Source organism: Canis lupus, chromosome 28, assembly GCF_011100685.1.
Source record: "Canis lupus familiaris isolate Mischka breed German Shepherd chromosome 28, alternate assembly UU_Cfam_GSD_1.0, whole genome shotgun sequence".
NCBI classification, from domain to species: Eukaryota; Metazoa; Chordata; class Mammalia; order Carnivora; family Canidae; genus Canis; species Canis lupus.
This window is the reverse complement of record NC_049249.1, coordinates 3,770,476-3,786,195: the sequence shown is the minus strand read 5'-3', so window position 1 is coordinate 3,786,195 and position 15,720 is coordinate 3,770,476. Positions and strand designations below refer to the sequence as shown.

Here is a 15,720-nt window from a genome sequence, read left to right as displayed (position 1 = left end):
CAGAGAGAAAGAGGCTGAGACACAGGCAGAGGGAGAAGCAGGCTCCATGCAGGTAGCCCAACACAGGACTCCATCCCGGACTCCAGGATCGCACCCTGGGCCGAAGGCAGGCGCTAAACCGCTGAGCCACCCAGGGATTCCGTTTTTATTTCTCAGGAGAGTATAAGTTGTAAGATTTTATTTTTTTGTATATGCTTACTTATAATTCTGAAATGGGTTTTTATTCATACTATGATGCCCATCAAAGACTACCCATAGTATGGTCAAACGATGAAGGGTAATTTGCTGCTGTAGTGAGGGAGTCTCAGGATGAGGGTGTTAAAAGTGGGCTTATTATGGTATATGGGCTTCTGCTAGGTGATTTTGGGGAGCGTCCAAGGAAACAGGTTCTGTTTTGGTGCTGTTAGAAAGCAGGGGCGATTCAGTGACTAGCTTAATTTTTATCTAGAAAGCGGGAGGAATGGAGAAGCAGGGCTAGCGTTGTCATGGGAGAAGCAGTAGTCACGTTAGCTGGGGATGGGATGTTATCATCTTTGTGCTTGCACGGTCTTTTTATCTGTTCAGGCACCATTAGAGTTGTCTTATTTTCTTCTACCTTGTCAGAGAACTCATTCTGATGTCAATATTCCACGGCATTGCTTAGGTTCATCAGGGCATCCAGGCTGGCGACCGATCATGGCTCTCGAGGATGCTTTTTCTAGTGCTACACCTGAACAGGATTAAGATAGCAAGCAGAAGGGGATCCCTGGATGGCTCAGCGGTTTAGCGCCTGCCTAAAGGGCCCAGGGCGTGATCCTCGAGTCCCGGGATCCGAGCCCTGTGTCGGGCTCCCGGCATGGAGCCTGCTTCTCCCTCTGCCTCTCCCTCTCTCTGTGTATCTCATGAATAAATAAATAAATAAATAACCTTAAAAAAAAAAAAAAGGCAAGCAGAAGACTGCTCAGCAGCTTTTGATACAGAGATGACGACGCTGGTCCCCGATGCCGCTCATTCCAACTGTGTACATCTGCTTAACCAGCAAGTCCACAGCAAGGGCGCACCAGCGGTCTCGTTCGGAGCAAGCCGGGTGGCCTGGTGTACGCAGCAGAAGCCCGAGGGCATTGACCTGGCGCGTTTCTCCAGCAACGAACATCGTCTGCCCCGGGACTGTGTCTCCGGCCAGGCCTGAAGCCAAAGCCCTGGCGAATCTACCCCCCAGCGCCGAGCCGCGAGCCGCGAGCCACAGCTGGGAGCACACGGCCTGCGCCCACCGCCGCCCTCGGAGCCGCCTTCCTGGCGCCGCCGCCCTGGGCCCTCTGCCCCCCTCGGCGGGAACCGACTCCCATTTCCTCCTCTCAGAGCGGTCTTCCGTCTACGCGTCTTCTGGGCTCCCTGGGTGGGGTGCTTTTAAAAAAAAAACAAAAAACATTTTTATTTATTTACGCATGAGAGAGAGGCAGAGACACGGGAGGAGGGAGAAGCAGGCTCCATGCGGGGAGCCCGACGTGGGACCCGATCCCGCGACCCCAGGACCACGCCCTGGGCCGAAGGCGGCGCTAAACCGCCGCGCCGCCCGGGGTCCCTTGCGGTGCTTTCAGTGTCGGTTCAGGGGGCTCGGGATCGCGCGGCCGGCCGCTCCCCTCCCGCCCCGCCTCCGCAGCCCCGGCCCCCACCCGCCGGGCCCACGGATCACGCGGCGAGCCCGGCGCGTCACAAGGGCGCCCTCGCGGCCCCGCCGCCCGCCGCCCGCCGAGGGTCCACCGCGCCGCTCCCTGCGTCCTTCCAGCCGCGTCTTCGGGAGAAGAAGGTGGGGTTCCGCGGGGAAGGCGGCCGGCGGTCACGCCAGCAGCCGGAAGTGGGGTGGGGGCGCGGGCTCTCCGGGCAGCGGCCCTCGGGTGCTGGGGTGCGGCCGAGCGGGGACTGGGCGAGCCCGGAGCAAGCGGGCTGCGGGAAACGCCGCGTGCGCCCGACGGGCGGGAGTTGTGCGCCGGGGCCGGCCGCGCGCCAGGCCCCGCCCCTCGGGGCCCCGCCCAGGGCGCGCTGCCAGGGGTTTCCATGGTGATGGTAAACAAGCCTCAACTGCCTCAGCTACAACTGCCAAGTTCCCCGCGTTCCACCCTCCTCTAGGTGCTCAGAGGGACGATCGAGGTGCCGGATGTGAAGAGCGGGAGCGTGGAGACCCGGAGCCCGAGGTGAGGGGCGGGACGGGCGGCGGGTCGGAGGCTGAGGGCCGCACCGCTGGGACGGACCGAGAACTGGGCCCTCTGGGCTGGGGGCGGCGGGGCTGGGATTCGGCGTGTGTGTGTGTGTGTGTGTGTGTGTGTGTGTGTGTGTGTGTGTGTGTAGGGTGGATTCATTATAGAGGAAGCCAAGATTCTTGGCTCCAGTGGGGGTATTGCTAGTCCGTCTGGCGAGATGGAGACAAGGGGATCTAGAGGGCCCGACTTGGAGGGATGTCAGGAGAGCCCTAGACGGTGGGCACCCCGGACCTGCAGAGCCGAGACGTCTGCGCCAGCTTGCAGGGACACCTCGAAGGGTGCGACTTGGCGGGGCGGGGTGTTGGAGGTGGCGGCGGGGGGGGGGGGGGGTCTTAATTAAAGCCAGTATATTTACATATTTCAACAGTCACAAACTCGTAACAAGCCTTTATTACTCAAAAACTCTTTTCTCCATAGCCCCGTTTTCTACTCTTCAGGAATTATTTTCAAACCTTTGAACTTTTCTTCTTCAGAAATTTTACTTCTTCCTATATGCATCTCTGCACTTTATCTGCTTCACTAAATTTGAATACTTTGGTCTGAAATATTCTCTCATTGATTTCCTCTGCCTCTTGGTCACATTTTGCTGTTGCCTGTGTGTAGTCAGCCTTTTGCTTTTCTTTCCCTTTTTCTAGTCGTACTCTTTTTTTTTTTAATTTTTTATTTATTTATGATAGTCACAGAGAGAGAGAGAGAGAGAGAGAGAGAAAGAGAGGCAGAGAGAGAAGCAGGCTCCATGCACCGGGAGTCCGATGTGGGATTCGATCCCGGGTCTCCAGGATCGCGCCCTGGGCCAAAGGCAGGCGCCAAACCGCTGGGCCACCCAGGGATCCCTAGTCGTACTCTTTTTTTTTTTTTTTTTTCCTAGTCGTACTCTTGACTACAATTTGCCCTGGTTCCTTTTTGATAGCTCATCTTGGAATGAGCCTAAATTCAGAGGTGTGGTTATGGGTCCAGAGCTTTGTCTCAAGCTCTCTCATATATTTTCTGTATGATCAAGATTTTCGTGTGTAGTTTTCTTTTTCCATTTTAAAAATAAGAAATATAGAGATGCCTGGGTGGCTCAGCGATTAAGCATCTGCCTTTGGCTCAGGGCTGATCCTGGGATCTGAGGATTGAGTCCCACATCGGGGCTCCCTGCATGGAGCCGGCTCCTCCCTCTGCCTATGTTTCTGCCTCTCTCTGTGTCTCTCATGAGTAAATGAATAAAATCTTTTAAAAAAATAAAAATAAAAATAAATATATTGTAAAACATGCCTTGAAGGTGAAAAGAATACTCCTGAACCTAAAATCTGTGTATCTACCACTAATCTTAAGAAATAGAACTCTACCCTTATAACCCTTGGTATAGTCTCAATCATCAACCCTTCTCTTTACTGTTTTTGAATTTTATTTTATAGAATTTATTTATTTATTTATTTATTTATTTATTTATTTATTTATTTATTTATTTATTTGAAAGACAACACAAGTAGAGTGGCAGAGGGATGGGGAAAAGCAGGCTTCCTGCATGGCTGGATCCCAGGACCCTGGGATCATGTCCTAAGCGGAAGGCAGACACACTCAACCACTAAGCCACCCAAATGCCCCTCCTATGATTAAGAATCTCTTATGGTAAAAAAAAAAAAAAAAAAAAAAAAAAAGAATCTTATGGTTTGTCTCCCTCTCTGATTTCATTTTGTTTAATTTTTTCCCCTTTTCCCCTATGATCCTCTGTTTTGTTTCAATTCTAGTCTTCCTATTAGACTTTTGTTTATATGGAAGGGGTGGTGCCACACTTGTTTTCTGTGGAGTTTGGCTGGGAGCCAGATGTTTATTATCTAAAAGTTTTCTGTCTTGTAACACTGCCCCTTTCCTGTCCTCTGGCTGGAAAAAGCATCTTTTTAAAAATCTGCATCCATTGACATTTTCAGATTGCTGGCTATTCTAACCATAGTCTGGGATATACGAGTCAAAAAGAAAACCCATGGACTCTGACATTATGTCATTTCTTGGGTCCCCAAATCCCTTTTTGATTTGCTGTTTTCTTTCTACATTTCAGTCTTATTTATATAATGTTCAGGATGGTTAGCTGTACGTAGTGGAGGAATATGAAGTGTATTTACTCTATCTTGTCCTGGACTGGAAGCTTTGCCTTCATTTTTGAAAGATATTTTTTACTATTCTACAATTAGAATCTTGTCTTTCAGTACTTTAAAGCTGTCGCTCCATTGTCTTCTTTCTTGCATTGTTTCGGGTGAGAAATCTGAATCTTATTTATTTAACATGTCTGTTTTTACTGGCTTGAGTTGGTTTCCTTTCCTTTTCTTTTTTTTTTAATCACTTGTTTTGAGTAATTTGATTAGGATGTTCTTTGGTGTAGTTTTTCTTCATGTTTCTTTTGTGTAGGGTTCAATGAGCATCTTGGAATTGCAGGTTTACAGTTAAAGTTGTAGGCTATCATTTTTTCAAATATTTTGTTTTGTTTTCCCCACCTCCCCTTACAATTGTGTATATATTAATTAGTCTGAAGTCATCACATAGTTTATGATGTTCTTTTCATTTGAGGGAGGACTTTTTTTTTGAGAAATGAACTTGATTGTTCTTTACCCATGTTTATTTTAACCAAAACTTGTAAAAAGAATAAAGCAAGATGGGGAGGCGTCCAGGTGGTTCAGTTGGTTGACTCATGATTTTGACTCAGGTCATGATCTCAGGGTTGTAAGGTTGAGCCCCATGTGCAAAAGCAGGGAATCAGCTTGAGATTCTCTTTCTCCTTCCCCCTGCTTGTGTGCTCTCTCTCTCTCAAATAAATAAATAAATAAGACCTTAAGAAAAAGAATAAAGCAGCTGGTTGCTTATGATCATAAACCATTAAGAACAATCATTTTATTGGTTCTGTTTATCATAACAATTGTTAAAGCCGTAGACAATGGGTTAAAAACTAGGTTTGATCATTAAGGTGAAATTCAGCTTCCATCATTAATTATACTCTGTAAATATACTTCCTATTGCAAACAAGTAAGCCAGTATTATTGGTTAAGTGTAAGAGTTTTTATTATAATTAACAGTTATAACTAAGAATATTACAGAGAAGTTACCAAATTTTGTCATGACATTTTAAGGCACTCTTGCCTTAATTTGAGAAATATTTGTATTCCCAGTATATTCAAGGCATCTGAATATATCCTTTTTTTAGTTGTATAGTAATACATATAATCTATGGATGCCTATTGTTCTGCAATTTGGAGCATTATTTCTTGTTCTTGAAGTATTACCCCAAATTAATTCTCTTTTATTACCTTTTAGAACATTCATAGTTGGCTATTAGAATTTACAGTTTCATCCCTTATAACTAAAGCTCACACTTGCTCTTTTCTTTTGCACTGCATTTGAGATCATTGATTGCATCTTCCAGCTCACTATTTCACTGTACAAATTTTCTTCTGATATTTCTTTAATATGATGAGCATTTCTTTCAGATTTTGACACTATTTTTATTTTCTTTTTATGTCCTTTTTTTAAAGATTTTATTTATTTATTCATGAGAGACAGAGACAGAGGCAGAGACATAGGCAGAGGGAGAAGCAGGCTCCCTGCGAGGAGCCCAATGTGGGACTTGATCCCAGGACCCCGAGATCATGCTCTGAGCCAAAGCCAGACAGGCATCCCTTGACCTATTTTTAATGTAAGAATGAACAAAACTCGGGCAGCCCGGGTGGCTCAGCGATTTAGCGCCGCATTCAGCCCAGGGTGTGATCCTGGAGACCTGGAATCGAGTCCCATGTCAGGCTCCCTGAATGGGGCCTGCTGCTCTCTCTGCCTGTGTCTCTGCCTCTCTTTCTCTCTCTCTCTCTCTGTGTCTCTCATGAATAAATAAATAAAATCTTAAAAAAAAATTAACAACTGTTTTGCATAAAGGATGTTCTTTTACAAGTGCCTTAGACTCTCATATTTCTCTGAATATATTATACATATTTCAAAACCTCCTGTTTAGTGTATTGGCTTAGTTTCCTTCAGTATTAGGTTTTGTCCTTCCAGTTGAGTAATGCTCTGAGAAAAATCAACACATTGTTTTTTTCTTAGATGTCATGTAAGAGTTTCTGCTGGCATGACTCTTGGTACTGTTCACCTATACCCTTTATTGACAACAGGATGGAGTGTGGTATGGTCCAGGTGCCAGGAGACGGGAGTGGTGTAGCATTCCCAAGGTATCTTGGGTGCTGCCAGAGCCAAGGGTACTTCTCTGCCTCACTGGTCATGCTAACTATGTCAGCCTGGGAGTGAACCCATAGCTGCTTTCCAGCCATCTGGGCTCAAGAAAGAGGGAGCCTCAGCACTCAGACTGTCTCTGAAGCTTCTTGCATCTTTTCAAGTTGTCCGTTCTGAGTGACATTTGGATTCCATTTGGATTCCATTCAATTGTAGACTTTTTGTAATGTTAGGTAGTGCTTACAGGCAGGGTGGACGTATCTGTACAAGCTTTGGAACCAAGAGTCTTGGGATTAAATCTCAGGACTGAAACATACTTGAAATTCTTTTTTTTTTTAAGATTTTATTTATTCAAAAAAAAAGATTTTATTTATTCATGAGAGAGAGAGAGAGAGAGGCAGAGACATAGGCAGAAGGAGAAGGAAGCTCCATGCAGGGAGCCCAATGTGGGACTCGATCCTGGGACTCCAGGATCACGCCCTGAGCCGAAGGCAGATGCTAAACTGGTGAGCCACCCAGGTGTCCCCATACTTGATATTCTTAAGGCCCCTTATATAATTTCATTCATCCTTACTTTCCTTATCTACAAAATGGGGAAAAATAATGTTTCTTATGTATTCTTGTTACATATATTAAGTGAAAAATTATTCTATTTTTGTTTCATTTTCAGCTACAAAAGATTGTACCCAAACTAGTTTGATGCTGCCCTATCCAGTGTCCCTTCTCTGATGCTTGGTCTTGAAGGCAGTGAAAGCCCACCTCACCCTGGTGCTATTTGCTGAGAGGTACAGAATTTCCAGAGTTGAAGATGGGGCATCAGGTGTTCATTTTTTGTTGAAGTCTAATCAGAAGATTATATCAAATGGACTTAAAAAAATAGAGAAGCCATGGAACACAGATATATTAAAGTATTCAAATCCCACAGAACTGAAGCAGATCGGTGTTGATGGGCAGTGACTATATAGTATTAGTCAAAACAGCTCAAGCTGATATAACTTGTTTTATAGGAAAACTCCACTGACTTCAGTCTAACCTTATACAGAGAGCCCAGGAACAATGAGCAGCTGTTATTACAGAAGTGGAAGCTGTGTAACCGATTTGCACCATTAACTTGTGAAATCAGTATTTTAAAAAAAATTTCCTTTTCAGTATTTTGTAATGCCTCAAAATGTCTCTTGCATTTTGAGCTTATTCCAATTTATATTGTATAAGTATACCTCAGAAATTAAATATGTATATTGAAATGATTTCAGCTATGTAAAATAAAACTTTTATACCATGTTGCTCTTGAACAATTCAAGAGAGAGACATGCTTTTGAAAAATTCAATTAAATGTATTAGGTTCATAATTTTTTAAATTTTAAATTTTTTATTCTAATCTTTCTTTAAAAAATATTTTATTTATTTATTTAGAGAGAAAAAAAGTGCATGAGCAGGGGAAGGAGTAGAGGCAGAGAGGGAGAGAATCTTCAGTAACTGTGCTGAGCATGGAGCCTCAATGTGGGGCTCAATCCCATGAGCCTCAGATCATGACCTGAGTAGAAACCGAGTCTGACACTCAACTGACTGAGCCGCACAGGTGCCCCTTTTCATCGTAATCTCTTTGTTTTTTTAAGTTGTTTTTTATTTTATTATTTTATTATTATTTTTATTTTATTTTATTATTTTTTTTAAAGATTTTATTTATTCAGGAGAGACACAGAGACAGAGAGAGAGAGGCAGAGACACAGGCAGAGGGAGAAGCAGGTTCCATGCAAGGAGCCTGATGCGAGACTCAATCCCGGGATCATGCGTTGGGCTGAAGGCAGACACTTAACTGCTGAGCCACCTAGGCTGCCCTTAAGTTGTTTTTTAAATTTAGGTAATCTCTACACCCAATGTGGGGATCAAACTCACAAGTCCAAGATCAAGAATCACAAGCTTTTCCTACTGAGCCAGTCAGTTGCCCCTCTAATCTGTTTTTGTTCAATTATCATCCTTTAAGTTACGATTTTATAACATTAAATTTGTAAATTGAAACATAATACTGTAGGATTTTGGTCTTTGTGATTGTATGAAATTTTGAAGCCTCAATTAAGCTTTCTTTTTACTGTTTTTTATTTTATTTTATTATTTTATTTTATTTTATTTTATTTATTTATGAGAGAGAGATTGAGCACGAGTGGGGGGAGAGGAGCAGAGGGAGAAGCAGACTCCCAGCTGAGCAGGGAGTCCCACCCAGGATTCCATCCCAGGACCCCAGGATCTTGACCTAAGCCAAAGGCTTAACCCACTGAGCCATCCAGGCACCTTCTGTTAGTTTATTTTAGGTGTGTTTTGCTAAAGTAAAACATTTAACTAAAATTTCTATTACTAAATTAAATTATTTTTCACAGAAAGATGCACAGGACTTAAGATATAGTCATACTTGTGGCTAAGATTGATGACATTATAGGGATGTAAAGCAGAATCAGCAGAGGGAAAAAGGCTTATAGGGTGATGTCTAGAAGAAACCAGACCTGAGCTTCCCAGAGTGCTTTTGGTGGAGTCACATAGGATGTACTGAATTCCCCCAGCAACAAGCTGCAACAACTTTGTGAAGTGTCGTCTACAAGGGGAGCTCACCAAAGGCTAGGAATTCAGGATCTTCCTGGGGAGTCAGTCATGGAGGCACACAGTGCCAATATTACTTGTGATAGTCACTGAAATTTCAGATGTCCAGAAGGAAAGCAGGTGTTCAGCTTACATGTCTGTTAGTTTAGGTGCAGTAGTCACTCTTATCACTTAAGGGAAAGTTTTTTTTGAGTGTAGTCAACTGTTTACCAGGAGAGTTCTTGGATGGCAGCCAAGGACCAGCCTTTCAAGCTGGCCTTGATAATGTTAGCAGGCTCAGGCCTGCCATGTTAATAACTCTTTTTGGCACAAAATATAAATGGCAAAAACAAACCAATTAAACAACCGAAATAGCATGGATTAAAAAAAGACAAATGTTTACAAGAAAGTCTGTACAGGTAGTTTTAAAGATAAAGGGATAGAGAAAGATATAACATCGAACAGTAAACAAAAATCTGAAGTGGGATGCCTGGGTGGCTCAGTGGTTGAGTGCCTGCCTTCAGACCAGGGCATGATCCCGGGGTCCTGGGATCTAGTCCCACATTAGGCTTCCTGCATGGAGCCTGCTTCTCTCTCTGCCTGTGTCTCTGCCTCACTCTCTCTGTATCTCTCATGAATATATAAATAAAATCTTTAAAAAAAAAAAACACCTGAAATGACGGGACACCTGGGTGGCTCAACGGGTGAACAACCTGCCTTTAGCTCAGGGCATGATCCCAGGGTCTGGGACCATGTCTCACGTTGGGCTTTTGTGGGGAGACTGCTTCTCTCTCTGCCTGTGTCTCTGCCTCTTTCTCTGTGTCTCTCATGAATAAATAAATAAAATCTTTAAAAAAAATCTGAAGTGACTATATTAATATCAAACAAAGCAGACTTCTGAACAATGAAAATTACCAGAGATAAAGAGAAATAGTGTATGATGGAAAAAAGAACAGAATAGCTAAAACTATTTTAAGCAAGCTCTACACCCAACGTGGGGCTGGAACTGATGACCTCGAGATTGAGTCACACACTCCATTAGCTGAGCCAATCAGGCAAGGCACCCTGCCAAAACTGTTTTGAAAAACATGGTTAGAGGAAACATGCTACTCAATTTTAAGACTTATTAAAAAGCTGTAAGAATGAAGATAGCATGATATTGGTGAAGGGATCAATAGATTAGTGGAACAGAATAGAAGCCAGAAATTGACACTAATATGATCGATTGATTTTTGACAAGTTGCAGACACATTCATGGCAAGAGGATAGTCTAACAATTCAGTGCTGGAATGATTGGTTATCCATATGCAGATAAAATGAACCCTAATTGAAACCTTAACACCTTATATGTTAACTCAGAATGGATCACAGATCCAAATATAAAACTATAATATGAAGGGTGCCTGGGTGGCTCAGTGGGGTCAGGCATCTACCTTTGGCCCAGGTCATGATCTTAGAGTCCTAGTATCAAATCCCATGTTGGGCTCCCTGCTCAGCAGGGAGTCTGCTACTCCCTCTACCTCTGCTCCTCCCCTTTCTCATTCCCTATCTCTCACTCATTCTCTCTCTCAAATAAATAAAATATTTTTAAATAAAAAGGATAATCTACTTTTATTTCTTGAATTATTGCATTGATAAAAGTTTGGGGACAATATTAATAATAGTGATACTAAGTACCCTTGTTTGGTTACCAGATTTAATGTGTTGGAGTTCTTTTGGTGTTATATCGTTAGGTAAAATATTGCATGGGGCCTATTGAAAACCTTTAGTTCTATTACAAGAATATATTATTCTCCTTGCTCCTTCTCCAAAATCATATTCAGAGTCTAATGGCTTATTATCTATATTCCAGTCATAAGAATCCTCTTTGGTTATTATTTTTTTAAGATTTTATTTAAGAGAAGCAGGCTCCATGCAGGGAACCTGATGTGGGACTCAATCCCGGGTTTCTAGGATCATGCCTTGGGCTGAAGGCAAGCGCTAAACCGCTGAGCCACCCAGGGATCCCCATCTTTGGTTATTAATAACATCCAGGGAGGTGCTTTACCAGTTCAGTCACTCCCCTGAGACTGTCTCCTGACATGATTGTAATCTGTGGCAGTGATATAGACTATTTTTTTTTCCTAAGGCTGCTGTACAAATTGCCACAAACATGGTGACTTAAAACAGATCTAGAAGCCAGAGAAGTCCAACATCAAGGTGTTGGGAGAATTGGCTCCTTCTGGAGTTTCTGAGAGGGGATCTATTCTAGTCCTCTATCCCAGCTTTTGCTGGCTGTTGGCAATCTGTGGTGTTCCTTGGCTCGTGGTTGCCCTATAATCTCTGCCACCATCTTCACATGGCTCTTTCCTTGTATATCTCTGTACAGCTCCTTTTCTATATCTTTTTTTTAAAGATTTATTTATTTGTTCATGATAGAGAGAGAGAGAGAGAGAGGCAGAGACACAGGCAGAGGGAGAAGCAGGCTCCATGCCGGGAGCCCGACACGGGACTCAGTCCTGGGACTCCAGGATCGCGCCCTGGGCCAAAGGCAGGCGCTAAACCACTGAGCCGCCCAGGGATCCCCTCTATATCTTTTCTTAAAATATTTTATTTATTCATGAGAGACACACAGAGAGAGAGACACAGGCAGAGGGAGAAGCAGGCTCCCTGCAGGGACCCCAATGCAGGACTACAATCCCGGGACTCTGGGATCAGGCCCTGAGCAGCAGGCAGACACTCAACCACAGAGCCACCCAGGCATCCCTCCTTTTCTATGTCTTAAAAGAACACTGGTCATTGGATTTAGGGCCCACCCTAATCCAGGATGATCTCATCTTGAGATCCTTTAATTATACCTGCAAAGAACCTTATACCAAATAAGGTCACCTTCACTGGTTCCAGGGATTATGACCTGGACCTATCTTTTTGGGAGGTCACTAATTCACTACGCTACTAATCTGTTTACTAAATGTGACAACTTGCCCAAGCCCTTGTTTTGGTTAGGAAGGGCCATTGGAGATAGGAAGATGCCTAAGAGTGGAATCTTTTTTATTTTATTTTTTTAAATTTTTTAATTTTTTTTTTTTTTTTATTTATGATAGTCACAGAGAGAGAGAGAGAGTCAGAGACACAGGCAGAGGGAGAAGCAGGCTCCATGCACTAGGAGCCCGACGTGGGACTCGATCCCGGGTCTCCAGGATCGTGCCCTGGGCCAAAGGCAGGCACTAAACCGCTGCGCCACCCAGGGATCCCTGGAATCTTTTTTAATATCAGTCTAATTCCAAGAAAAGTTATAAAAAACCATCAAGCCTTTAAAAAAAAAAAAAGTCATGCCTTATAATGAGATATAAGTATAATGAAGAGATAAACACAAATCTTGTGGAAACACAAATTAAGGTATGCACAGAGGAATTCCTTAAAAAGATAATGTTTGGTCTAAAACTGCCCTGTGGGCAGCTCAGGTGGCTCAGCGGTTTAGCACCTCCTTCAGCCCAGGGCCTGATCCTGGAGACCTGGGATTGAGTCCCGGTCGGGCTCCCTGCATGGAGCCTGCTTCTCCCTCTGCCTGTCTCTGCCTGTCTCTCTGTGTCTCTCATGAATAAATAAATAAAATCTTTTAAAAAATAAAAATAAAACTGCCCTGTCTGATATGAAGCCACATGTGGCTGTTGAGCACTTGAAATGTGGCTACTGTGACTAAAGAACTGAGTCTTTCCCTTTAATTTTTTTAAAAAGATTTTATTTATTTGACAGAGAGAATACAAGCAAGGGGAGCAGGGGCAGAGAGAGAGGGAGAGGTAAGCTCCCTGCTCAACAGGGAGGATCCCAGGGCTGGATGCAGGGCTGGATCCCAAGACCCCAGGATCATGACTGGAACCGAAGGCAGATGCTTCACTGACTGAGCCACCCAGGCCCCTATAGATATTTTTTCCGTAGTAAATTTTATGAAATCTAAATATAGATCAAGTATTTTTTTTTAAGATTTTATTTATTCATGAGAGACACAGAAAGAGAGAGGCACAGGCGGAGGGAGAAGCAGGCTCCATGCAGGGAGCCTGATTTGGGACTCGATCCCAGGACCCCAGGATCACACCCTGAGCCGAAGGCAGATGCTCAACTGCTGAGCCACCCAGGCGTCCCTAGATCAAGTATTTCTGATGAAAACTTAGCATCTGAATTGAGATGCTCTTATGTGTAAAATATACAGCAGATATTGAAGACTTGGTACAAAAAATAGCGCTTCATTGTCAATGATACGTGATTGACAACACCTTCACTGTGATGATCGTTCCAGAAATCTATTTGGAAGAGCATTGTCAATTTGAAATTTTACATCTTTATTATTGTAGCCTTGGCAATGCCTACTAATTAACGGTAGAGTGGAAGAGGAGTGGGATACTAGAAAAGAGTTTCTGCATTACAAAATAAAAACTGTACTGGTTCTCAGAGGAACAGGACAGCAGTGTGCTAAGAACCAGGGATGATGGAGACACTGCAGAATCCGCTTCTCAATCCACCATCTGACCTCTTCTTCCTACATCCCCTTCCTCCAGCCTTTCTGGCTTCCTGGCTATCTCCAGATCATACCAATCATATCTGCTATGATCTTATCCCAGATACCAACATGCTACACCTGCCTGCTTCATCATTCAGTTTCTTTTCTTTTCTTTCTTTCTTTTTTTTTTTAAGATTCTATTTATTTATTCATGAGAGAGAGAGAGAGAGGCAGAGACACTGGGAGAGGGAGAAGCAGGCTCCATGCAGGGAGCCCGACGTGGGACTCGATCCCAGGTCTCCAGGATCAGGCCCTGGGTTGAAGGTGGCACTAAACCGCTGAGCCACCGGGGCTGCCCTATTTTTATCTTTTTAAAAGATTTTATTTATTCATTTTTGAGAGACACACAGAGAGAGAGGCAGAGACACAGGCAGAGGGAGAAGCAGGCTCCATGCAGGGAGCCCAATGAGGGACTCAATCCCGGACTAGAGGATCATGCCCTGAGCAGAAGGCAGCGGCTCAACCGCTGAGCCCACCCAGCCATCCCCGTCTTAGCCATTTTTTAAAAGATTTTATTTTGAGAGAGAGAGCAAGAGAGAGAGCAAGAGAGAGCAAGCAGGAGAGGGGCAGAGGGAGAAAGAAAAAGAAGCTTATGTCAACTCCCCACTGAGCATGGAGCCTGAGGCAGGGCCCTATCTCACAACCCTAAGATCAGGAGCTGAAATGAAGGGTCTGATGCTTAACCGACTAAGCCCCGAACCTTTTTTTTTTTTTTTTTTTTTTTTTCATATTTTAACTACAAAGAGTAAAACCAGAATACAAGGGAAGGGTTGAAAATGAAAGAAAAAATGCAGAAGAATATCTAGAAAAGAAATATGGATGTGAAGAACTTCACACACACACACACACACACACACACACACACACACACACCCCTGACTGCTTTCTACAGAGGACACCATCACATTGTCTGTCCTCTTCCTTCTGGGTGATTTGTCATCCTCAGTGATCCTGCCCCCATATTCACATCTTTGTATTGTCCCCTTTGTATTGTGAAGGTTGCCTGGGAGATCAATAGGATGCTGCAGAAGTGGCATGTTGCTTCTGAGGCCAGGTTCTAAAGGACACCCTGGCTTCTGCCTCCCCCTCCCCCTGCCTCTCTCAGATCCGATGCCCTGAGGGAAGCCAGTTGCCATGTTGAGAGGCTCCCGCGGCAAGGAGCTGAGGTGCCTGCTGATAGCCATGTGGTGTGCCATCCTGGAAGTGGATCTGTCAGCCCTGGCCAAGCCTTCGGGTGACTGCAACTTGACTGAGGGTTGTGGTGTCACATGAAGAGAAAACCTGAGCCAGAATTGCACAGATGAGCTGCTCCTGAGTCTCAAAAGTGGTGTGAAACAATAAAAATGTGTTGTCTTAAGCCACCAGATCATGGGTTATTTGTTATGTAGTGATAAATAACTAATAAAGTGCCTGCAGATTTGTGACTCCATAGCAATTTCCTAAGAACTGAATTGGCTAGGGACACTGGTGCCACTATTTTCATATCTGCACTAGCAATTTGCTGGACACTCCATGAAACACTTGATAGGAGACTAACATGGTGACTTAAAAAATAAATAAAAATAAAATTCAAAAACAAAACAAAACAAAACAAAAACAAAAAACAAACCCAGAAAAAGAATATCACTTCCTTGGGACATCTTTGTCCCTTTTGTCACTTCCCTCATTTATGTCGATGAGTTCCCCTTCAGCAAGTTCCTCTGGCTGTAAATCCAGAGCCTCTTAAACTGGTGACAGTGTTGATATTCCCCTGGCCAGCTATACTTTCTGAAATTACATTTTGACTTGTTTCACTGTCAGCACTGTAACTTTTGCTTTCTTTGCTATAATTTCATCTTTGTTGGCCAATTCCCTCTTATCTATTTTTTTTTAATACCACTGGGTTTGTATAACAGAGAGTCTGACTCCATATTTGACCTTTGATTGATGACCACTTTCTTTTTTTAAAAAGGTTGTATTTATTTATTTATTTATTCATGAGAGACACACAGAGAGGCAGAGACATAGGCAGACAGAAGCAGGCCCATGCAGGGAGCCCGATGTCAGGACTCGATCTCAGAACTCTAGGATCATGCCCTGGGCTAAAGACAGATGTTCAACTGCTGAGCCACCCAGGTGTCCCAAGATGACAGCTTTCAAGCTCTACCTCTCATCCTCCACCTGCACGGTGTCAATGAGGTTGAT

General features: G+C 43.8%; 1 protein-coding gene across 6 annotated transcripts; it reads left to right on the top strand.

Annotated features, from left to right (window-relative positions):
* The first annotated feature begins 936 nt into the window (after positions 1-936).
* Positions 937-14,900, top strand: LOC111092977 (WAS/WASL-interacting protein family member 1-like). Of its 6 annotated transcripts, none has more exons than XM_038578115.1 (3): positions 937-1,786; positions 2,107-2,171; positions 14,535-14,900. In XM_038578115.1, the coding sequence occupies exons 1-3, from the start codon at positions 1,469-1,471 to the stop codon at positions 14,653-14,655; spliced, it is 504 nt and encodes a 167-aa protein (XP_038434043.1). In that variant the 5' UTR covers positions 937-1,468; the 3' UTR covers positions 14,656-14,900. The 6 variants fall into 6 exon arrangements, 3 of the variants coding, with proteins under 3 accessions (XP_038434043.1, XP_038434042.1, XP_038434044.1); XM_038578114.1 differs by having other exon boundaries at positions 941-1,786; positions 14,642-14,900; XM_038578116.1 differs by lacking the exon at positions 14,535-14,900 and adding an exon at positions 7,099-7,777 and having other exon boundaries at positions 1,275-1,786.
* Positions 14,901-15,720: the final 820 nt, after the last annotated feature.